Source organism: Colius striatus, chromosome 10 (genome assembly GCF_028858725.1).
Source record: "Colius striatus isolate bColStr4 chromosome 10, bColStr4.1.hap1, whole genome shotgun sequence".
Classification (NCBI taxonomy): Eukaryota; Metazoa; Chordata; class Aves; order Coliiformes; family Coliidae; genus Colius; species Colius striatus.
In genome coordinates, this window is record NC_084768.1 from 8023531 (window position 1) to 8048852 (window position 25322).

Sequence of the window (25322 nt, forward strand, 5' to 3'; positions counted from 1 at the left end):
GTAGCATGTTGGAGAGAAAAGCTGGCCTGTCTGGAAACAACTGGGAGGAATTAATTCTGAGGAGTGCCTTATCTCCCCTCAGATCAGTAAGAAATGAAGATGTGCAGTTCCTGAGGTGATTTCAGGGGAATGCTCTTTGAGGAAGTGAAGCTGTCTGATGTAAGAATTAGGGAGGCATCAGGAGACATTGCGAGACTTGGGGTAGAGAGGAAGGGAAGGGAAGGGAAGGGAAGGGAAGGGAAGGGAAGGGAAGGGAAGGGAAGGGAAGGGAAGGGAAGGATGCAATTCTGCATGCTCGTAGGTCTGGGAACTGCTCGCCAAAGGGCATAGTGGGATGCAGAACATTTGGATGGGTTCAAGGGCAGATTGGGCATTCATCAGTGAGAAATCCCTCACAGGCCATTTAATACAAGGAGTCCCTGAGCTTAAAATAATCAGAGAGTGGGAAAGAATATGAGAAAGTAATTGTGTGACCTGTCTTAAGTCTTCACTGTGCATCTGCTTATGACCTCTATAAGAGAGGACAGTGGATAAGGTGGAGCACCGGCCTCTTTCAGTACAGTCTTTAAAGAAAGTCTCCCTCCAATGTAATGCCTCCTCACCGAATGTTTTGCCTGCAGAAAGGCAAAAGAGTATCATCTACACAGACAAGTCAGTGTCTTCTCCAACTCTTTAACTCACCTTATTTTTCTGTAACGTTGAGGCCTGAACATTATATTTAGCCTGACTGGAATTTGGCACGTAACTTTCCCTCTAACATTGTTTTTTGTCTCTTCATTGGATAGTTAGATTGTCTGGGGATTTTATTCAGCAGAATGCATTCCCATAAACACATTTGAAATAGACAGAATCACTGTTTGTATTAAGACATCTATTTAGGTTATTTGAATTGAGATCTGAATGTGCAAAACAACTGAGCAAGGGAGAAGATTGCACGGGGGATTTTCAATCGAGAACAAGGCTGAAAAATGCACTGAAAGCTTTTGGATGTGGAAGTACGTGGCATTGTGGACAGTTGCAGTGCAAGAATATAATGCAACAATAAAATCATTAAAGTACTTCAAGTTTGGAAGTAATCTGGGTCCTTGGCTTGCATTGCATTTAATAGCTTTACATTTATGGGAGCCATTCCAGTTTTTAAAGGCAGCTTCAGACTGATTGCACTTACCACCCCAGTGAAACTGCAACCCATTAATTTTTTACCGAAGGGATCTTCCTAGTTTGTCAAACACATCAAGTGAACATTTTAGAGAGTGCAGACCACAGCAGTATGAAAACCAAAACTTTGTATCGATAGCGAGAGAGAATGCTGGATTAGCAGGAAATAAGGGTCTGATTCTGTTAATAAGCTGTTTAGTAAATTCACAGCTATGCAAAACCCCGCTAAAACCAGAGATGCCGCATATTTGAGTCAAACAGCCAGGGATGCATGGGCAATAGCAGGACGTACACAAGTCTCTTGTGCTACCCCAGCATGAAAAGGCCTGCAGCAGGTCTCTGGATGGAGAGCAGCACAGGTCTCCCCAGCGCACCCCTCCCCGAGCACATCCTGCCTGGCAAGGAGCAGCCCAGTCCCCGCCGTGTTTATATCCCCGTCATTAAGACCAAACCTTTCTGATGTCTAAAACCAAACTCTCGCTCTCTAAAACGTTTGCACATTTCTATGTTAAACATCTGCTTAGGTGGCTCTGAGACAGTGTGTTTTGGTGTTGTTCGTGTGCAATCTAGTGCCGCTTCCTCAACGCATGTGTCCCTTCCCTTCACAGCCTACTCGACACCCAGCACCTCCCCCGCAAACCGATTCGTCAGTGTTGGACCACGGGATCCAAGCTTTGTAAATATCCCTCAACAGACTCAGGTGGGCCGCTTTCGACTTCTCTGTATGCCTGCAGCCTCTTCTTCTTCAGTGTCCTCTAACGTGTCCCCGCGGAGCCAGCTGCACTGCCGCTGTCACTTCACCCACATGGTCTCAGTAACTACAGTGAAATGTCACTTGCAGTTTGTTTGTCTGTTGTGTTTTTTTGGGCTTGATGTAGTAATAACGCTGCTTTCATAACTGGAAAGGTCTCTCTTGCTTTCTAAGGTACTGGCTTCTAGTGCGCAGGTTTTTCCTCTGGGACTGGGTTTTCAGAGACTCTCGCTCCAGCATGTTCCCCAGTGCACCTGGGGAAAGGAGCTCAGAGAGACCCATCAGGTTATGGTGCACCCTAGCCCCCCAGCAGATACAGCGGGAGACTGCTCCAATGACTTCCACTTAAAAAATAGCCTGGAATTCCTGGTTGGCCGTTTGCAGGGGTGGGGGTGGGCTTTGAGCGAGCAGCAGATTTTGTAATTGCAAGCACATCTGTTTCCTTACACAAAGAGAGAAAAGTGCAGTTGAGGCAGGCCTATAAAGCTGGGTTAACTGAATTCATAGTCCTGCTATGGTCAAATCAGAAGCTCAAGTAAACATTTGTGTTTCTTTAGGAGAAGGACGAGGTTTAAATGTGCTTTTTCCAAGCTGTATCAAATTCCCAGGGTCGATTAAGAAAATAGTTGTTGGCAGTTTTGTTAGCAGCTAATTTGAGCCAGATGTTGAAAAAATTAAGTCTGTGCTTAATATCACATTATCATGGGGGAGAAGGTATAAAAAAGTGAGCAGAACCAGTGCTTTAGGACAACCTTAGCTTGAAGCTGTAAGTGATTGCTTGACTCTGTTAACAGCAAGAAATATTTGTGATTTTGTTTTGAGCTGGTTGTGATGACTAAAAAGTAACAATTCAAGTAACTAGCAAACTGGAGAGTACTACTCTTAGCTCTTGTAAGTTCTTTCCGACCCCTTCTGTGCATCTGAGTAATGAAGGTACAGATGAATGGCTGTGACATGGCACAGCCCAGTGTGTGCCTGAAGACGGGCTCCTGGTTGCGATGGCTCCAGCATCTACGCTGTCAATGAAACACACACCGCTTGTTACCGGGGATTCTCAGTTCACAGGGCTGCAACCAGACACCTGTGAACACAATGTGTTTTCTTGCTATCTGTTCTTTGTGTACAGTTTGTTAGGGGCTTTAGTTTATAGCTCTGTCGGCAGCACAGGTTAAACTACATTGAGTCTCAAACCTTCTCTGCATGAAATAGGGTCACAGAAAGTACACCAGCAGTGCAGAGCGGGTTTTAACTCATCAGGTTCTGATTTTTTTGTTCATGCTTTAACAAAACACAGCCTGCACCCCACTTTTCAGGCCTTTTCCTTTATTTGCTTTATGTATGTGACAAGTCTTCATGTGCCTTCCATGTTTAAATCTTATTTCTCCGATTGTTTTGGAAACAACTGGAATACACAGAAATACACTGAAATGGGGAAGCAGGAATGTGAGAGTATACTGTTAAAGTCCTTAAGTGTTCAGCCTTTTCCTTCGTAGCTCAGGAAACTTGAAACCCTTTGGAGAATGTTACTTACCTTTTCCAGAAGACTTGAAAAACTACTAGTTGGTGAATTGATTATGTAGTAAGACACAACAGTATTAAGTCTTCAAAATATTTTAAGCTTATTTGCATCCTGCAGCCTAGGTTTCCCAGATAAGTTTGTTGACTGTAAACTTTTATCCTCCTTATTTATGACTTGAATCGTTTCAGAGTGCTCTAGCCTTACTTTAAGTGCTTCTAGGTAATGCAGTATAGTGAATAACAATGCTGTACAGTGAAAAACAATACTCAAGCACAGCTTTCAATTAGAGTCAAACATGCTGCAGTGGGGAAGGAGACTGACTTCCAGTCTCTGACTCCAGCTGCATCTCCGTGCTTCTATCCATCATTACACCACCACAACCCACTTGATTCTAAATATATAATTTATCAGCAAAACTCACTACTTATTCATGAAACAACTCTGAATTTGACTGTGTTTTAAATCAGAGAAGGGAGGTAAAAATACTAACTGCGATGATTCGTGATTTACTTGGTGTTCCTCTAAACAAAGACGTGCTTTTGTACTCTTTTTGTGGGGCATTAGTGTATAGGACTATCACTTAGGGTATTTTTGAAATGAAAGTATAAAAATACATAGTCCTGTGTTATTAAAAGCAGCTGGGGTGGCTGCTTTCCATCAGGACTTTTATAGTACATTCAAAGTCAGGCTAAGGTACGGGTCCTGAGGACCACTAACTGCCAGGCCACACAGTTCCCTTAGACAAGAGGAACAGTCAACACTCAGAGCTTCTCAGAGTCAAGCTTAAATAGAAGGGTTAAGCAACTCCCTGCTGTTGGAGCAGCAAAATGAAGACTATATCTGAACATCTGCTTTTTTAAAATGACAGTCCATCTACAAGCTCTAAGAAACCATTATGGTCAGCTTTTTGGTGGCTCTGATTTTCTCTTGCAGTTGGTGGGTCATTTGACTACAGGCACCGGTTAGAGTCTTGAAGTGCTGCAGAAGTGAGTGTGTGCAGAGGGCTGTGGTAGTGCCGTTCAGCAGAAGTGGCAGTTCCCATACATGGGCATTCACAGGCCTTCCCAGAACACTGGAATAAAATCACAGACAAATGTACAACAGCGTGGCTGGGTTTGAGCAAGGATCATTCTGTCCTGGGCTGTTTTTAAACAACCCAAACCAATACATGCCTTTCTTAATGGGCATTATAAAAAATTAGCAGTAGACGTTTCCATTAGCAGCATGTTCTGATTTATGTCACGTTGCTTCAAATTTAATCCCTTCAAGGAGCTGTATGGAATTTATGTAGTATTTTCTTCAGAAAAAAGGCCATCTTCCCATGTCAGCAAAGATTGTAGCAGGTCGACAGCTCTGTGGTACAAGAGAGCAGGAAACAAACCGAGCTAGGTCAGTAGTTCTTGATTCAGTAACAAAGCCCCAAAAGGGCTGTTGACTTTGTCTTGGTTTTAGCAGCTTCAAAACTTTTCAGTGGGTTTGTTTTTTCACCCACTGCCTCTGCTTACCCCATCCATCACTCTGCCACTCCACAGGCTCACCACATAATCGTCCTGTCTGGGGGGTTATTTGAATCTAAATTTCTGTTTGAGCTATTAGAAGAAGCATTTGACTTGGCATCCTCTGTATATGTTGACAAAAAGGCACAGGTGTTGTAACCTTTGCTTGATAAATCATTTACTTTTGCTACTTGACTCGCAGGCAATATGGAGGCATTGGCTTTTTAACTGCCTTTTCCATATGCAAATCAGAAATACAGTATGCCTGGGGTACACAGTCTTTAGTTTCAAAAGCAAGCTGGTCTAGATGCCTCATGACTAAGTAATAGATACGTCTCTGGTGTTGCCAAGGGCTGGTAATAAGGAGAGTGGGTAAAGGAATGGGAAAGTACCATCACGTTAATTTGGGACTAGCCTACCGGTCGCAGTGACGCTAATAAAGGGCTCTGAGTTTTGAGGTGGGTTTTTTTTTTTCTCCTAACGAGGAGATATAAGTAGTTGTGAAACACAGGATATGTGCTCGGAGTACGTGCAGCTGGTAACACTAAACTAGCAACCCGCTCTTTGTGACCAGGGTTTGTGTTGTCACTCGCTGCTCTAAGCCGTGTTTGCTGATCTCCAACGCCCTCACTTCTCTCTGTACTACCAAATTCCTTTAGGGGCATTCAGCGTGCTGCAGCTCCACTTCACACTAAGCATTGTTTACTAGGCTGAGTCCTGTTTGCCACCTACTTACCCTACATCTTCCTGGAAATTGTACTTTGGATGCTAAAAACAGCTCCTGAGCAGCACATGCCTGCTCTGTCTAATCACTCCTACCTGCCAGTAGCCCATGTGCCTTACACAGAGAGGTTATGAGGATGCACAGAGCAGAACCTGCCTCCCACTGCAGGCACCCAGGCAGAGGATCAACTGCTTTACCACCTCCGAGAAACTAAATGGTTTTCTTCTCTGCTTAAGAGAGAAAGTGCAGTCTCTTGACCAGCTGTTTCAGGAAGAATCCCTCTCCAGTGTAAACATACTTTATATCAGATCTATCCCAGGTAGTTTCTGAAACTTTGTTGAGGGCAAACCCAAATGTTTATTCTATTACCTTTCCCTCGGAAAGATAAAACTATTTTCTAGAAGAGCAGGAGTAGAAGCTCTTCCTGCTTCTGCCTCTGCACAAGCCCAGAGTTACAGTCAGATAACTGTTAAGCCAAGGTCTTGTCTTTTCACACTTTCTGTTGGGGCCCTAGAGTCACCCAGCTGCAGCAGTGCTGGAGACAGAGCTCATCCTTTATGAAACAAAAGGCCTTTAGCTTAGCTAGCATACTGCAAGAAAGTGTAAGAAGAAACAACCAAGAAAAAAAAAGTCAAAGAAGCTTATCTAGGCAGGAAAACAAGAAGTCTGAAAGCCAGCAAGCTCAGCAGCACAGCCATACTCTCATCCCCTGCACGCTGTGAAAGAGTAGTGCTGCCCTGTAGTAAGGGGAGGAGGGGGGATTCCTGAAGTTTAGCAAAATGTTTCTAAGGAAAATGCAAACTTCTTTAGATCTGCTCCTGTTCTCTTACTTTTCCTCGATTAGACAGTCATATCTTTGTAGCTTCTTCTTTTATTTATCTCTAAAAAAACACCTTATGCCTCAGGTGCATACCCAAGCCTAATTGTACCATTGTTTTCTTTTCGAGAGACAAGGGAAAGACTATTTAACTTCCCCACAATCCTTTCAGAAAGCAAATTGCAACCTGCAGTTTTTCACTGGCAGCACTTTAAAACAAAGGGCACGAGAGAAAAAATGAGCTTTATGCTGTATCCTGTAGTTAGCAGATGTGAGCTCTGTCAGACGAGGGAGGGAGGCAAATTCCAGAGTCAATGGTCCTTCTGTGATAACAGCCAGTCAGTGCTGCCTAAACACTGACTTTGGAGGAGCGAGGTGCAGGTGATGCCCCTTGCCACGGCTGGAGGTGGCCCGGGCAGCAGGGGAGGCAGGGGAGCAGTATCACAGGTAGCAAGGCCCAAAAGCACATAGGACTCATAGATCACATTCATTCATAGATCAGCACCTTGAATGGGAAGCTAATGCAGCTCCTCCAGAGCTGCGGCTCCTGCAGCTGAATCCACGTCGCTGTGTTTGTGCCCAGGTTCCATTGCCACCCTATGGAAGAAAGAAACCAGTGCACACATTTTTCTTGTGACAGATGAAACACGTGCGTCGCTTCACGGGGATTTTCCATCTTTGCTTCTCCCTGAAGCCCTGCCACAGAGCCCTGCCCTTTGCACCGCCAGAGAGGGACGTGTTGCTGCCAGGCTCACGCACGGCTCGTGCTGATGTGCTTTATTGATGAGTACCACGGGCTGCCCTGTCCTTTCTGGCCTCTGTGCCCTTCTCTCTGGACAGTGCCCAGGCATCGCTTCGGGTGGCTGGGCAGCACCCGTCGGCCCTGGGGGAGGGAGGGGAAGGTCAGGATTTCATGACAGTGCTGCAGTGTGCTAACAGCTGAGCCACCCCTTCACCTCACACAGCAGTTCGTGTCCAGAAAAAGCGTGAGGGGTGCATGTGGCTTGTACAACACAGCAGACATGCAGAGAACTCGAGAGGCTGCAGGAACAAGATCAGGCCTTTTCTTCTGGGGGTCCTGGGCAGAACTGTTTATAAGCCAGCTCAGCAGTACTTGTTGCTTAGGTGATTGTTTCTCCCCAGGACAAGAATACTTGTCCTCAAGGCTGAATGCAGCACTTGTGTTTGAATGGAGATAAAGAACATTCATTTGGAACCATTTGCTCAGATCAGTTCAGCCTCCTGAGACTTACATATTCCATACAGTAACCTCCCTTGGCCAGCATGCATGGCTTTGGAACAGACTTAACTGCAAAGCACTTCTAAGCAGAGACTTGACTGCCCCTTTCCTTCTCTTGGCCCGTAGCAGCAAGTGTAGTGGGAGGTTCGGAGCATCATTTGTATGCAGGAATAGTGTCTCTCCTGGCTAAAAAACAGAAATTTGCAGACTAGATGTAAAACTACATTGATGAGGTGTGCATGCTTCTTTCTAGTGCTGCTGAAGATAGAGGGACCGGTCTTTTTCCAAACCAAGCAGGGAGCTGTGGATTTTGCCATATAGGTGATGGGAAGCAAGAGCCGCTCTCCTCCAACACGCAGAGCAGAGTTACACAGAGCCCGAAGCGTGTAACTTAAGTGTTACTGAGCTTATGTGTGCCATGTACCCACACGTATCGCCTTCCTGCTAGACATTTACAGTACACAAAAGAAATGGGAAGCCCAAAACAGAGATCAGACTGAGTATGTGCAAAGGGAAAGTTGCTTATTTCACCACTTAATTCACAGTAATTGCCTGGGATGAAGGACAATGAGGGATGGGCTCTTGTGGGCTTGAATCTTATTATAACTTCTGAATATTTCGATCTTGGAGCAAAAAGTGTTTTGCTACAGAGCCAGTAGCACCAAGCTGCTGACCTGTGACCTGAATGTTGGTGCTGTCTTCCCTCTTCCACCCAGGAAGCAGCTATACTGGCCTGATCTTGAGGGTGGCCCAGAGTTGGCTCTGAAAACATAGTGTAAGTGTAGAGAGTTCATGGAAAATGCAGTGTCAATCTCTGTCAAGCATCAGCAGATCTCAGACCCTGGGAAGCTGAAAGAGGGTTTCAGATCCTGCCTTTGCTTTGTGTTTGGCCATGTGAAACTCGCTCGTCTCTTTTTGTTGAAATTAGTCGAGGAAGTGTTGGCTGAATCCTTCACTGTGGTTCCACCATGATGGGAGCAAAGAGCCCACATGTGGCCATGGTGCTCTTGATGATCACAGAATAGCTCTGTAGCCACATGTCCCCCACACAGCCTGTGAACGTGCTGCTCTGATCACAGTTGCTAATGACAGTCCAGAGTGTGCTCTGCAGAGAGGAGGTGCAAAGGTAACCAGAAACTGGGGTCATTCTCCAGCTCCCCTTCACTGCCTGCTCAGCTCAGTGCACAAAGCCCATTAATTTGAGCTTTTGCACAGAGGGACAGTGTGAAATTTCACTCTCCGATCAGTTCTTAAAAAGCAGCAGAGAACAGTGCACCTCAAGAAGAAAGCAAATATTGCACTGTAATGGTAAAGACTTCCCAGTACCATTATTTGGCCTTCTCTTCAAAGTAGGTTGGAGCTAAATCAGTCCAGAAGTGGCTGGGTTAGTCCTCAGCAGGGAGATCCTTTTTTCCTGTGTTTTTTCTTCCTCCTCCTTGCAGGCTCCAGTGAGCAGTTTAGACTCTATTTTTTCTGGGGGGGGGGGGAAGAACACTGAGCATCCTATTTGCAATAGATACAACATACAATTATTTCTGATGAACGTAGATGAATTTCCCAAACTAAGCAATTAAACTTACTGCCTTTCCCCCCCTCCCCTTCTTACAATAAACAGGAAGCCTGTGCGTAAGGCACCCTTTCGGTGGGGTTTATGGCCATTACTTATGCTCCACAGTAGGGGAGAAGAGAGAGAAGAAGTAAGTGTGGGCCTGGTGGGAAGAGTTGGCAAATGCAGAAATATGATGAATGAGCTGGAGAGATTTAATTTCTTACTAAATTCTCTACAAGCTGTGTAACCTTTCTTTAGCTAAACAATTACTCTAAAAGGCAATGATTTTCTGTGTTTTCATTGAAAAGTCTTCATAATAACAATGGCCTATGTTCTCCTTCTTGAAGAACTTCTGCCAAAAAACAGTTTTCTTTTTTCCATTCAGCAGGAATCTTTCTTTTATTTCTATTTTTTCAATCTCATATTCCCCGCTAACATGAATTTACAAGGCCTACCACTTACTGCATGGGGTTGGGAAGGAGCTTCCTTCAGGCCAAATCATTTTGGTGCACCTCCTTTGTAGGGATTCGTGCATCTTCCTCCCAAGAGGAGTGCAACCACTCTCAGAGACATGATACCAGACCCAAGTGACCATTTAATCCGACAAAGTGTGACAGTTCCTGTGTTCACAGGTACAGTGTATATGGAAAGGGGCTTGCAGATTTGTTTTTCAATGGACAAGCAGCAGCTCTTGCTGCTGTTGTGGAAGGGGAGCAGGTACTGACTTTGGTGTAGTGGGGGAGAGAGTCATCAGACATGGTTAAACCGGAGTGGGTGCAGATCCTCACTGAGCTGCAGGGTCCTGTGACCGACTGGAGCATCATAAAGACTTTGGATACTGTAGGGACTTTGGAGATGTAGCATGGGACGAGCATTTTCCTCCTGCAGAGCTGTACACTTGTTCAGACTCACACAATGCATACACACACACACAAATCAAACAAGTACAAGGCAAGATTGTAGTTATGCACCTCTTACTGCTTTTACTTGACTTGGCCGATTTCCTGGCCACCCCATGCCCACCCCCAGCCTTCATTGCAGATAATGCTGTATTGGATTAGTCTGCCTCACTGCTGCATCAGGTCCCAGATCGATTTATTGACTCTGTCAGAGTGGCTAGTACAGTAATTGTTACAAGAGCAGAATAGAAAGCAAGAATGTGTCCACATAAAATATAAAAATGACGTTTTGTTCGTTCCTCCCTCTTTTGCCCTATGGATCTTTATGTGTTTACACAGTGGAGAGCACTTTACTTAAGTTAATCAGCCCCTTCTACATTATTAATTGCGACAGTTAGGGTGCTACATGGCGGCAAACGTATTATTGAGAACATTGATCTCTCGCTCACGGCGTGGGCCTGAGTAGGTTTTGTATTCCTTCCCTTCTTTTGCAACTGCTTGAGGGTCCTATCAGATCCCATTTCCCTGACTGACAATACCCCATCAATACCATCGATTTCAGAGCAGGGTGGAGAGACACACATAAGAAAGAAAGGAGTGTGGAGATGTTTGGCGGGTTCCCTGGGCTTGGAAAGAGGCTGTTGGAAGTTGGTAATCACAGTAACTACATGCCTGGCCCGATTTCTCTGTTCTGCAAAGAGTAATAATTTAAGAGCTAAAGTTTCCCAAGTGTTGAAGATTTCCAGAGATGACATGATGAGACCTTTTAAAATGCATGTAGAATGTATACCCTTAAAAAAAACCCGACACATTGACTTTTTACAAGGCTTTTGGAAGTGCCTTTGAAAGTCATTTCATGAAAGTTCAGCTTTTGCAGCTGATACCTATATGAGCCCAATAAATTCCACCCAGCCTGACAAACTCCAGTACGTGTCACATGTGACCTGGATGGAAAAGGTCAGCAGCTGAATTTATGGCTTTTGCATTTACTGGAACATTAAGATTTTTGCCAACTGCCATATATGCTTTTTAACAATTCTGCAATCAAAGAATTAGGACCAAAATCTACAATGAAGGTCAAAAATTAAAGGCCACGATCCCTAGTTCCTTCACAATGGATGGGCATTAAGCTGCCTCTGTTCTAGGAATCACCTTTGCTTAATGGTCTTAACGTGGAGGTCAAGGAATAAATAAGCTCCAGAGGTGAACGCCTTGCAAAATAGACTGTCTCTCTCTGAAATTAATACTAAATTCCATAAGAAGGGCCCAAAAGATGACAAGCTTTTTCTTAACAGAGAAGGGCGCCCGAGTTCACAACAGATTTCCTGTTCCTGAGACACTGAGCTGGACTGTCCTGGAGAAACGTAAATAGAGCACAAGGGAAGGACTGTGGCTTCAAAAGAAATACAGCAAAATAAGTGCAGTTGGGTTAAAACCTGGTCATATTTTAAACTTAACAATAGTGTCTGTTCTTAGTAAGGATTACTAACAGCGTGCCAAGTTGTAGCTGTCAAAGTTTACAAACTTCCAAGCTTTGAGACTTTTACTGATTTTAGTTCAGAACAACAAAAGGTATCGTCTCGTCTTAGGCAGTTGTTTTTATAGTGTGTTCTACTTAAACGGGGGTAGAACTGGAAAAGTTTAATCCAAAGACAGGATCTTTTTAAAAGAAAAGCCTAATAAAGATGAAGAGGCTGAATGTGAAGCTGTCTTGCAGGCTTCACCACATAGCCTTTTGTTACTTTTGTTCTTAATATTCAATTTCGACAACAGTACTGACACTATAATCGTAATATTTTCAGGCATATTCACTTGCATGACCCAACTCTTACTCCCCATACACAAACACTAGTTGTTGAACGTGAAGAGATGCAGCAAAATACATTTCAGAAGTAAAAGAAATGTCATTTTAATTATGAGATACGAGGAACAAAAATCAGCACTGATAAAATGCAGCCACCTTTGGCGCTGAACACATCAATTGCTGCATTGTTTGAGGCAGCTTGACACAACTTTAGGTGTCCTTTTGTGCCTTTGCTGTGACTACATCTTTTTAGGTATGACAACAGAAAAGTTATTTTGTTGTAGAAAAGGAGATAAAGTTAGATGCGAAAATTTGGACATAGAGTTGGGGTTTTTTTCCTCCTTGCATGTGCTGAACAATGAGATTGAGATTTTCCAGGAGTGCATTTACATAAAACGTTCCTTGCTTGGCTCTTCTCTTGGGTTTTGGGTTTTTTTAAGTACTTTCTTGTAGGCTTTTGGGTTAAAGACTATGTCTGTGAGTCTAGGGTATTGGACCCAACTGTACATTCACTGAAGTCAATGAGAGTAGGAGGTGGAAGGAGATTGGCAGGAGTTTGTTTAAGAAATACAGTAATGTTTTTGTTTAATTTATTTGTATTTTGCTTATAGTTACCCACAGTAGAAGAAATCTAGTCTTTTTCAACTGAAATAATGGTTAAAATTCCCATCTTCTTTATCCAGAGGGCTTGCAGTGTAGTCACCAAGTATCTCTAGAGTTTTTATCTGGCAGTTGCAGGTATTACCTCTCAGTGACTCCAGAGCAATCTTCCTTGGAGTAGTGATGGGTTCAGTTTTGGGGGTTCCCTGATTTACTCCACTCATAGCCTAAATCTGAAAGTATAGGCCAAGTTACCTTCTGCCTGGATCATCCACTGCAAGGGAGGCTGCACTAAAGGAGGCTCTTTATAGATACATCTTCTAATAGTACTAACAAGGGCAGAATTTGTCCCAGTAGCAGTAACTGCCTTACTAGTCCTATTGACGTTGCATGAGTCTAAACAGAGTTCAGATTCTTCTCCTGCTGGCTCTCCAGGAGTATGAGGAATAAAAGTAATAGCATTCAAAAAAAAAGGCAAAACCCAAAAAATAGGCAGGGGGAGAAGAACAGTAATTCTCCATACAATGGAGCAGCTTACTTATTGAGTATAAAGAGCCACTTCTATGCAGTCTTATTTTCAGAGAAAAGCTTTACATTCAGTGACTCATAAAAGCAAAGAGACACTTTTTGATTTTAAGTTCAAGGTTTACAGTAGTAATTTTGTCTGTTTTCTCTGTTAGTATTAATTAAATTGAGATAGTTTAATTAGTATTACTAAATTTGATCATTAGTAGTAATTCATTCTGCCTGCCATACTGCACAAATATGATGAAGCAGAAATAACTAAATTGTTTAATTTCATCTCATTTAATGACTTTACACTCCACCAGGACTTTCACTGGCATCTCACAATATGTGTGAAAATCACTCCAAGCTAGGCCAAGACCCAACTCCTTTTAGCCAACCATGTCTAATACGTCCCTCCTCATCCAACGGCAGATCATGTGCTGCGAAGGCTTTTCCCGTCTCTCCACTGGAGAGCTGGCTGCCTGCAAAGGTTGCAGTGGCCTTTCTTTGCCCCGATCACCCAGCTCTCAGATCATCCTGACCCTGACGGCTGTACAGGCCTCATTGGCCACCACGTCCCTGGCCAGAGGCTCCCCACAGAGCAACATGGATCCCCACAGCCACGCACCTCAGGGGCCAATTGCTGAGCGCAGGCACGCCGCATGGCCTGCTGCTTGTCATAGGGCAGTTTGTTCAGTTTAGCAAGATGCAAAGCATCAGGAAGAACACAGACATCAAAATATTCTCATGTTCGGGGGGGGGAGGGGTGTTGACCTCAGTGCCCTCTTGGCTTTCTTTTTTTTAAGGGCAAATTTGGAACAGGAGATGCACTGCTGAGTTGATTCATTATTCCTCTGCTTCACTGTCTAATTGTAAGGTCAATGTGGCAAAAACAGTGGAGTTGCCTCCATGCCACTATTTCTGTGTTAGTTTGGAGACCAGTTTTGATCTCCGTGCCCAGTACACCTAGGACTTGCCAAACCCCTGATTCTTCTGCAGTCTCCTCAACCTTTCTCTGCCCACTTCTAAAAGCATGCTGCTGTCTCAGCCCCCTCATCCCAGCGTCCCCAGCTCCCTTGCTGGCCTCTGTCTGTGTTCCAGCTGCCTGTAGCTCCGTTCCTCACTTGCACATCCCAGCCCTCCACCAACCCGTCCCCCCCCTATTTTTTGCCCTGCTTTTATCAGGCTGTGCACGCCGTGTTTGCTCTCCCAGCAGAGCCATGGGGCTGCTCATTTGTCTGCTTCACCCAGAGCCATCCAGTGCAGGCAGACTTTAGGGGAGAAATTTGGAGGCAGTGCTCGCTTTCCCCTCCAGTTCAAGTTATTATCTCCTCTCATTTTCCTCTTGCTCTGTGTACTCTAGAGTGATCTCAGGGCAGTCAAAAAAAGTGGCTGAAAACTACCTTTTGTACCCCAAACTGCAGAGCAAAAAAGGCAGAGTCTCTGCAGCAACTTGCCAGCAGCACAGGCTGTCCCGCCGGGCCCTCTGGGCCCCGTGGGCCCCTCACGTAGCTCCAGTCTCTCCCCGCCGGCACGGGACAGGGAAGGAGAGTCCTGGGGGGAAAGGCCCCGAGTGTGTGTGTACGTGTGTGTCTGTGTGTGTGTGCGCGCTCGGCTGTCTCACTGCAAATGGAGCTCGGGAGGCCCAGACTGGGGGTTGATTTTCTTTGGATGACTTTCCCCGATTGTCTAAAGCAATAAAAGTAAAGAAACTTTGGGGGAAACGGTGGTTGCAGGGAGATTGTTTTTGCAGTCCTGGTGCAGGCAAAACTCCTGAGGCTTCAGGAGAGTTTCAGTCGCCTGAGGACTGCAGGAACTGGCTTAAATTGAATAAAACTGTAAGTACAGTATAGAGGACCGGGTAACAAGGAGTTCTGCAAAAGCAACAAAACCAGAGAGCACAATGAAGAATAGAGCGGGTTACGCTGCGGTGAAAGTATGTACTGGTTGTTATAACACCGTGCCTCTAGAATAAATTATGTCCCTTTAAAAAGTAATACTTTAACTGTGGAGCTATATAGAGACAATTAAGACGATATTGTTCTCCTCATTTCCCTCCCCCCTCCCTTTCCTCCCTCTCTCTGCAGTAGCTCTGTGGAAACTTTTAATGCTGCAGCTTGAAACTTGGGCCTCCGAGTCTAAAATGCCTGAGAAAGCACTGCGGGCTCTAACTGTAAAACATTCCTTCGGCGGGCCCTGGAAACAGGGCGCGCTGGCGCAGGCGAAGTTCAGAGGGATCACATGTAAATGAGGGCTGGCTGCAGACTCCTGAGGAGCATTTTATTTCGCTTAAACCTGAACTTGAACTTGCAAACATGCTGCCGGAGCCCGGGACGGGCAAAGCGCAGCTGCGAGGGGCCGGGGCTGTCGCCAGTCCCATGCACCCACCATCAGGACATGGGGGGGGGGGGAGATTTGGGGTCTCCGTGTACTCACAGCTTTGTGCCATGGCCAGGGGCACAGGGGAGCGGAGGACAACGTGGGCACTGTATTTTTGGGAGCAGGCTCATGGCTGTTTCCCAAGGGCTCACTTCTTTCCTAGCAGAATGCTGGAAAGTCCCGTCGCAGCAGTGTGCCTGGCGTTGTCTTCCCAGTTTCCACCGGAGTTCCTGGCGTGAAGTTATAAGCCAATCCAAGTCCCAGCGAACACTTTATTTCATAAAAGGAAAGAAATAAATGAGATTTAGCGTAAGAAATATGAAAGTGTTTCGCGCTCTAGCAAATTTGGCTGTGCTTCCAGCAGAGGAAAATACAGGGCTGCCTAAAAAGCGAGGCATAAAGTGCAGAATTTAAAACCCCCTTTGCAGTGTATTTACTATTAAAGGGCAACAGTAGATGTAAGCCACGAGATGGGTTTTAAAGTTGTCTTTCTACTTCTCTGATAAAATGTGTACTGCAAAGAGAGGAGCCGAGGGCACTGGGTGTCCCTCAGGTGCAGGGCAGGGGTGGCTGTTGGCCGGGCCGCAGGCGTAGGGGCAGCTTCCTCCTCCCCCACAGCGGTACTTGGCTGGCGGGTCATATTTTGGTCATTTCTGATGACTCCCAAACAATTTTGGCTATGTTTATAGCAAAACTTTGAAAGGATGAATGGGAAAAAAAAAAAAAAATAAAAACCCTTTTTGGCAGTAACTCAGGAAATATCTACAAAGATGTCCATTCTGGAGCAAGATATTATTTCAGAGTTTGCATTGAGATCATTTTTATTCTGTGACAGCGCATAAAGAGACCAGGACAGAGCAATGAGGTCTGGCAGAGCTAAAATCCCTTCTGTGTGTGTGTGTGAGGTTATATAGTTTATCAATGCAGAAACCACCACGGGCTTTGAAAAGTAAACAGCTGGCTTGGTTCTATGCACTGTGCTTCAGAGTTGTCTGCTGGATTTAAATGGCTAGCCTGCGATTTTATGAGTAGGGCAAATGTAGATTATAGATAAATCTATATATAGTTTTCCTTTTAGACATCTCAAGCAGCTTTTGCAGCCACTTGTATTCTTAGTTCCTTTATTTGTTATGACTTTCCTTTCTGTTTCATTTTGGTTTATTTTGCTTTTACAAATGTCTTCGCTGCCACCAGCAAGTCTACAAATAAAATGGGGGGAAAAAAAAGAAAGTTTCTATCCCGGTCAGAAAACCTTATGGCAGCGACAAATATCAGAGAAAGCCATCGTCTCTCTCAAAGATTTCATCTCACCATCCACTTAATCCGCTTGCTGTATCTCAGATCTCAAGTAACTTTCATACTGCGGGCTCACTTTAATGGATAGAATCTATTTTTCATGAAAAAAGCAGGAAATAAGCTGTCTTTCGTACAAAGATTTACAAAATGTAATCATTGTTGAAATATTCTCTTTGAACTGCCTTGTCCGCAGGGGTGTCTGGCTCCCAATACCCCCGTTTCTTTAGAACACCCTTACAAGTTCTTCTGGTAGATCAGGTACACTGGTGGTTCTGGTCTTTGATGTCTTGAATGAATGAAAGAAAAGCATAATAAAAGAGAGCTGTTGATCAAGCATAAAATACTCTTTAAGCTGACAGAATGGCAGAGTTAACACATTCTAAGCTGCTTTTAGGTTTTTCCTTTTTTCCTCACATTTTCCTGTGCTTTGTGTACAGTGGGGGTTTTTATTTTTTGAAAAGTCTCTGATCTATGTAGTATGCCGTCCTCTAACAAAAACCAAAATGGGATTGTTTCTCTCTCTCTTTCTCCCTTTCTTTTTCCTCTCTCTCACTTCACTATCTTTTTTTTATCTTTTTTTTTTTTTTAACAGACAGGGTTTGGCATGCCTGGAGTTAGCTCTCAGGGTACCACACAAAGTTTAGGAGTTGTTTTGCAGATTTCAAAGTCAATTTGCTGACAAATAATAAATTTTTTTTTAAAAAAAGTTCTTTGCTTAACTATTAAGAAAACCGGAGGAAAACTCTTAACTCTCAAAATGTTCTCCAAGCAAAAGGAAGAACTTCTGCGTAAAAGCAAAAACTGTAAACTGAAAGAGGGACACAGAAATGATCTCATTGTGAGATAACTTTCTCTTAGAGTCAGAGAAAAGGGAAAGTTTTCTTCCTGTAGATCCAATTTAGATCTTAAGTTCCCATACATTATTTATACATCATATTCAAAGTGCCAGTCTCCTCTGCTTGCTGGCTTACATTTCAAACATTTGCCATTGATAAGTCTGTGCTGTATTATATTCAGGCTAAATGCGAATATGTCATAGCGCAGTCAATCTTTAATCCTCTGGGCTTCAAGTTCGGGCGGCGGGGGGTCCAGTGCTCAGAGCATTGCTTTATACTTAAGAAACATCTGGGGCCAGCTGGGACACTTTACTGGAACATTCAGATGTCTGGAACAACAGCAGGAGTTACTGTACGAGTGTGTTTTCATAGGTTTGGGAGGGTTTGGGGTGACTTAGTTAAAAACACTAGCTGTTCCCAACTTGAGGTTTGAACCCAAGCAGAAATCTTGCCTGAAGTGAGTTTGTTGGCCCCAGGAGAGAAGTGGTTTGGACTACTATACATTTTTAATAGTCAGCAGGCAGAAGTCCGCCGTACAAAATTATGGCACATAATTTAATGCAGTTTGCCACATTTGGCGTCCTCACAAAAGCTATTGGATGCAGAGCTACTGTACACATCGCCTGGAGAGTGGTGTCCCTCCCGGGACGGGCTTTATCTTCCTCGAGACAGTATAAATATGCTCATAGTGGGGCATGCGACTCTCCTGGGTGCGGATGTTGGGCAAAGCAGAAGATTCACTCACTGTTTTATGTCCCTTTGGGGATGACCAACATGCTACTCGCGTCCCTTTTGGTGTTTCATTCTGGAAAATATAATTACTAAATAATTAATCCCAGCTCTAAGAAAATAACTTCCATAGGCACAAAGGTGACCTTGTCTTTAATATTCACCTTTTTGGTCTACGCAGTATGATCAAATTTCGTGCCTGGAGAGAAACCAATAGCAAAGTGGGACCAACTCAGACGTGGGGTAAGCCAGAGGCAGTTGCTTTACATGCAGGAGCCCTTCAGCAAGTCACACTGGAAGCTGAGTTGCCACTGCCTTCACTCACTCCAGCAGCTCTTTCAAAGTTGCATCAAAGTCCCAATTTTTGTCCCTTGTTTCCAAAGGACCCACCATGGGGAAGAGCCTTCCCAGAACATCCTGGCAAGGTGAGGTCTAAAGGACCAGCGGTGCTGCCTAGCTGTGCTTACATTCTCGTTTCATCTTTGCAACCAGAAGGACCCGTCACCCCAGTTCACCTTCCCGGGGTTAATGGTTTTGATTGCCTTGAAGTTCTTGAGGCGACCGAAACGTCATCCCCAAACAAAACAGCCAAACCGGTGCGCCATCGTGAATCCTCGCAGGTGCCCGACGGTCGCGACTGGGGTTCAGCCTGGCTGCTCCAACAGCCACTTTGCCGGCGAGCTCTGAAGCTGCAAGAGGTTCAGGGTTTTTTTATTTAGGCTCTTATCAAAGATGTATTTTGCCGCCCAGGCCCGTGCAGTGATAGCTTCCTGCAAGCACCGCCATGCCCGGGGCAGCAACGGCCGCCGCAGCTGCCTTTGAAGTCCCGATGGCACCGACCCGACCTGCCGCCGGGCAGCAGAACCGGGCGGAAACCTAAAGCAAATGGCTAACGCAGAGCAGACCTTAGCCCTAAGTGGATTAGGTGAAGCAAAAGCTCCTACGTGTGGAGTTTGTTAGAGTTTCAAATGTGTGAATGTCCTTAAATAACCTACATCGCCCAGAGAAATAAGCCAACTGTCACACCCAGTTCTGGATTCCACATTAACAACCTCCTTCCGCAGCGTTAAACTTTGCCCTTGAGGACTTTTGTTTAACTTTTTAATTTGAAAAACAGATAGGGCCGCTTTACAGCCCTCACTTTTTGTGAGAACTGAAAGGTCCCATTGTTAGGGCAGAAGATGTGCAGGTAGAAGTAAAATTTAACAAGTTTGCATTTGATCGTCTTTCTGGATTAAAACACATGAGGTGCGCTCACAGTTGGGTTTGGGAGTAGGGGGGGCAGTGTGGGGGGAGGTGAACAACATCGTGCAGGAAGGCAGGGTTGAGAAGATTTTAGTAAACGATGGGCTTGTTTCTGGGCTCCTGACACAGGCAGAAACTGCTACCGGAGTCAATGAGGCACTTTCAGCTTTTCTCCCTTTAACTGTCCTGAATTGCAGAGTGTTTCCTTGCTGTTCTTCCCATACAAAGGACCCGATTGTCACAAGTGGCTGGAGGATTTTTGTGTGTCTCTGCTATCTCCAGAAGAGCGTAAGAAACAAATAGACTTGCTCTATCAAAGAAGCGTAATTGCCATTTCAGACTTCCTGTTTAGGATTCAGTCAAGTAGATATTGTTTATGGTTCATAAAACCTTACTACTGTGAGGATTCTCAGATACTGGCAGCGCAGAGTTTCAACTTTCATGGTGCTGTAAATTAGGGGAGGGGGGGAAGAAGTGTGATAATACTCCTCAGAGAACAGTAAAATAGAGCTCTGCAATGGTTAAATGGAATTTTATAAGCACATTCGGTGTGGAACTGTTTTGCATTACATGAGTTGAATACCTTAGAGATGACACACATCTGCAGGCACTTTATTAAATCCTTAGTCAGCACTTTTCAACCTGATGAGATTACTTCTTCATTTGACTGGAGAAAGGGAAGCGAAGATCTCGCGCTGGACTGCAGAATTCTTTCTGATGTTTCACCTTGAGCACAGGGGGAAGGACAGGGAGATGCTCAGCAGGATGATGCAGGCCCGTAGTGGCACCGACAACTGTGCAGCAGTAATTGCACTGAGTAGGACCTTTAGCTCTGGTGATATTCGTTTAGGCCTAAATTCGATGGGAGAACAGTACTGCAAAGAGAGGGGGAATAAAATACCAGCTCTTTTATGAAAACGTGCTGAGATTCCACCTTTCCAACCGTAGTGTGATAGTGCACGTGATTTAAGAGGAGATTTTAAACACAGAAAGGCAAGGCACCCTTCCCTGACGAGGCGCAGTCGGGTAGGCTACAGAGCGTGAGGTGGTCAGAGGGGAGAGCACAGCCTGCACCACGCTGAGCTGTGCTCCCAAAGGAGGCAAAAACTACTTCAACCATCTGAACGTAGGGATGCGGCCTTGTTTTTCCCCTCTGAGCCCCCTAATCATGCAAAAAAAAAAACCTGGGCAGACCCCAACTGTCAGGGCTGTGAGGGCACAATACACTTCCTAGAAGTTTTCATTTGAGGCACGGAGGTCTCCGCTCCCAGGGAAGTTTCACAGGTGCTTCAGGGGGACAATGGTGCTCTTCAGACCTAATCCAGGAAGACTTAGACGTGCACAGGAGGCTCGAGGGGGGATATGAGATCTTAATATTAGAATGATTAGTAGAAAAAAGGAGGATCATTCTGTGTGTGTAAGTCGCTCTAAATTAAAACGGTATCCTGAGAGCGATGCTGGTGGGATCCGATGGGTAAATGTGCTCTCTGTCTCGCTGTTCTGCTGCCTCAGCCCATAAAACATCTCATCCAGGCAGGGTTGCAGGAAGAGGCGAAGTGGGATGCGGCTGTGCGCGAGGTGCTCGCAGCTCGGACCCCCTAAAAGCAGCTTTTCGGAGCCCCAGCACGGAAGTTTACAAAAGAGCCGTGCAGTTTGGGTCGATCCAGGAAGGGTTAATTAAGTTTTTCATTGGTATTAAGGCCGAGCGGTGTCTGCAGGAGTCATATTGACACCCCAGTGCATGGTAACTCTACTCCTTTATTGACATGTTGCTAGTCAGGAGCACAATAGCACTCTGTGTCTGCAAATCATTGCTAAAATCATCTCAAGAAGAAGACGGGGGGAAAAAAAAAAAAAAAGCCCAAAGTTTGAAAGCCCAGCGCTAGACAAAGGCCCCAGAGCTGCACTGCGCCGCTCCAAACTCCCGAGTCAGCAACTTCTATTGATTAAAAACTAACCTTTAAAGTAACTCGCGGAGTGTGTGGTTAGCATTTAAATTTAAACATGTCATGAGTTGATTTGTGTTACTGAATACCAACTCAGAAGGAGTTACATTCACATCAGATTTTTTCTTTCCCTTTTTCCTAATTCCCTTAAGCAGCTAAAGTATTTCATGAAATGTCAATAGGGCAGGGGAGGAAAAAAAAGGTGTTTTGGAGGGAGGGGACCTGCGCCCAGCCTCGACGTTTCTTTTCCCATGCAAATAGTCACCCCAAAAAGAAAAAGTATGGGGAGCGACTCACAATAATTAGACCTTTGTCTAACTTTCCCAAGTGCCAGAGAAAGACAGATTAATTAAATATACAACAGTGTTGGTTTTTGGAGTGGGGGTCTCTCTTGCTGTGGAGGTCATAAATTAGGCAGAATAAATACTTCAATGTGTTTGCAGCGGGGCTGCTACGTCAGAGCGGCTGGCGGGCGGTGGGAGGGCGCAGCGCGGCTCTTGCTAATGATAGTCACGTCTGGGGCTGTCTGGTTGCCCCTAGCAACGAGACATGATGTAACACCAGGATGAACTTGAACTTGGGGGACTTGAAAAGGGAACAATAGACCAGAGCAATCAATAAAGCCTATTTCAGTGAAGGATTACAGAGCCGCTCTGGGGTAACCTTGTCTGCAAGGCGCAGGCTGAATAGCAAGATGCGTGAAGGAGCGCGGTGCCGCGGTGGGGGGACAGGCCGACGCAGGGACGCACGGACACGCCGACCCACGCAGCGGCGGCGAGCCAGGGCCGGCGGAGCCCCGCCGGGAGGGACCCCCGGCCCCCGCCGGGACCAGCCCCACCACCCCAACACATCCACTTTTGCCTGCTTTTAAAAAAAAACAAAGTGCTCTGGAAGGGAAGGAGGAGTGGCGAGGCCGGAGCCGCTCCCGCCGTCCAGGCCTGTGGGCCATGTGGCCAGGCCGGCGGCCATGGGAGCCAATTGGACATCTGCGAGATAGATTTGAAAAGCTCTGGGTTTTTAACTCCTCTGCTCCCCCGCAGAGGGGGGAAAATCGCACAGTTCCCAGCCCAGCCAAGGCTGTCATGCTCAAATGATGGGCGTAAAGGGGACGACCCTGCAAAGTTGGGAAGAGTTGGCAGGCGGCAGTGGTCGGAGGTGCCTCCAGCATGGCCCTGCACCCGCCTCCAATCAATAGGGCCCTGCAGTCGGGGAGGGGAACGGGACTTGGCACCGCTTCACAAATCCTGCCAGAACTTTTCTCTGTTTATGAACTTTACATATGAGAACTATTTCGTTTAATTGCAGGCTGCATTAAGCCTAAATAGAAAATCTGTAGGCAATAGATGGAGCCGATATGGGACCGGCGTGTTTGCGTTCAGAGGGGTGAGCAGAGGAAGAGTTAGTTAATGAGGTGTATTGGAAGCAGGACAACTTCTCCAATCGTGCTATTTATTTTACCGGTTCCTACCTCCATGGCAAGACCGCATAATCTCCCAAGTCCCACATGAAACTTGCCTCAGAGTCTTCTGTAAATGTTCATAAATCCTCCCGGCTTGATTATGCTATCAATCACGTCAGACGCTGAAAAAGAACGGGGGGAAAAGTTGGTGAAACTAGTCGTCAGTTTACACACGCACATGTATGCACCTCATACATTACAGGAGCCAGAGTAAAAACGTGGGGTATCAGCAGCAGCTCTTTAATACCCAAATCTCTCTTGTATGACTTGACTTCAGGCTAAAGAGTTGCCAGTTGTTGGTGTATTCCCACAGCAATATGTCATTGCCAAGCAGCATCCCCCTGCGCCTACAGTCCCGGGGCCTAACACTGCTCTTATTCATGCTGGGTTCAGGTTGGCCTGACCTTGCTGGGGCCGGGGCCGGGACCAAGGCAGGTGTCCTGGTGTGGTGGCACTGCCCAGGCTCCGGCACAGCCCGCTCCCGCTTCCCCACTGTGTTTGTTTTCCTATTGAGGAGCAAAATGGCTCTCTGGGCTCTGGGCGTCCACGGGGTCAGGTTGAGGACGGTATTGTTGCAGAAGCGAAATCCCAGGGAATTCCCTCCCTTTGAGGGCAGGAAGGGAAAGGGAAAATAAGTAAACTCCAAAGTTTTTCCTGAAGAAAAGCTGTTGGTTGAGGTCTGCGTTTTGTTTCGAAACACAAGTGTGGCCAGAGATACGGGACGTTGTCGCTGATCCCACTTTCCCCCAGATTTGCTTTATCCTGGCTTTTCTCTAGCGGTCCACATTTCTCCTAAGAAAACAGCCCTGTTGTTGAATTTCTGTGCATCTGTTCCAGCGAGACAGTTGAAGCAGGGCAGTATAAAGCAACAGATGCTTATGCTGGCACATGCCTAAATACCCAAGAAAACCCCGACTGCAGGGTGATAAATGGCACAGAGAGGCGAATGTGTATCGCCTTTTCAGGGGATTAGACAAAAGTGAACTGGAGGGATCTTCAAGCCATAATCTATTAAAAAGATTGATAACTTGTAACGTGACACGACCCCCGCGTTCCTCTGTAGCTCTGTCCAGCGACTGTCAGCAGGGGGGAAAAAAAAAAGACGAAAAATATTGATCTGTACAGTATTTTTAATTAAGCTTTGTAATTAGGTCAATTCGTCACGGTCTCAATTAGCCCCCCTCTTGGCGGAGGAGGCTGGCGGCGATGCCCGGAGCCCTTCGGGAAAGCAGCGAGCGCAGGGCTGACACTTCTCCTTGTCTTCTCTTTCACAGTCCTGGTACCTGGGATAAAAGTCTCCGCTTCCCACCACCCACCGGACAGACCACCAGACCCCTTCCCACCTCTGTAACACGGAAGCAGCAGCAACGCAGCGCAGCGACTTCACATCGGCGGAAGGGGAGGCGAGCAGACACCGACAGCAAACTAGTACATGGAAATGGCAAACGTTATGGTTGAATGGCAAAGGCCGTAACTTTTTCGAGATACTCTTTTTTTTTTAATTATTATTATTGTTTTTTGGTTTTTTTAGACAAACTTAGGACTGTTGTAATTTCTCATATGGTGCTGGAAATGGTTGGGCTTCATAACTTTTGAAGTGTTTCATTGGTAGTGTAAGCGTTAGGTGACACTGAGTAGAAACTAGCCTCTGCTGCTGCTTACCAACTCGCTGTTGTAACACACTTTCCATATGGAGCCTAACTGTTTTACAGTATCCTCATTGATTTTTTTTCCCATACAGGTGTGAGACTTCTTGAGAAATCATGAAACACACTTAAAACTATAACTTTTGTAGTAGCTGAATTCTGCAATATATAACTTACCGGGACAGACATAGAGCATGTTTTTCTGTAACATATCGAGGGCAAGCTGGGGGGGGTGGGTGGAGGGGGGAGTGGGGAGAGGGTGGGAGGGTGGGGAAAGAAAAACAAATTGCAGGTGGTTTGTTTTTTTTTTTTTCTGTTGTTGTTGTTGTTGGGGGGGGTTATTTTTGGGTTGGTTTTGTTTCGTTTTGTTTTTTTACAGTCGGCACTTAGATACGTAACATGAACCATAAGAGCATTGTCAACAATTTTTTTTCCACTCAATTGCAGAGCGATTTAAAAGACATCGAACTACTACTATTCACTAAAAAAAAATGCTAAAAAAAAAGAAAAAAAAAGAAAAAAAAAGTTTGAAATGCTGCACTTACATTGAAAAAAAAAGACATTTTTCAACAATTTTCAACAATTACACAAAAATTCACGCAGAAATGGGGAAGTTGGTCTGTTTTGACAGAAACTGACAGGAATCAATCAAAACAATCGAATTTTGAATTGAGTAAAGTGCAATTTCATTGGATAGCTAAATATCTTTGTAAGATAGAGAT

General features: G+C 45.3%; 1 protein-coding gene across 10 annotated transcripts in view; it reads left to right on the top strand.

The window, feature by feature from the left end:
• Positions 1-24824, top strand: part of NFIA (nuclear factor I A) — a 246063-nt gene extending 221239 nt beyond the window's left edge. For 7 of the 10 annotated variants that reach the window (XM_062003501.1, XM_062003491.1, XM_062003492.1 and 4 more), the window contains 2 exons: positions 1767-1858; positions 24229-24824. In XM_062003501.1, coding sequence (XP_061859485.1) covers positions 1767-1858; positions 24229-24246 — 110 coding nt within the window. In that variant the 3' untranslated portion in view covers positions 24247-24824. The remainder of the gene's footprint in view (positions 1-1766; positions 1859-24228) is intronic. The other 3 variants (XM_062003494.1, XM_062003497.1, XM_062003500.1) reach the window with 1 other exon arrangement.
• Positions 24825-25322: the final 498 nt, after the last annotated feature.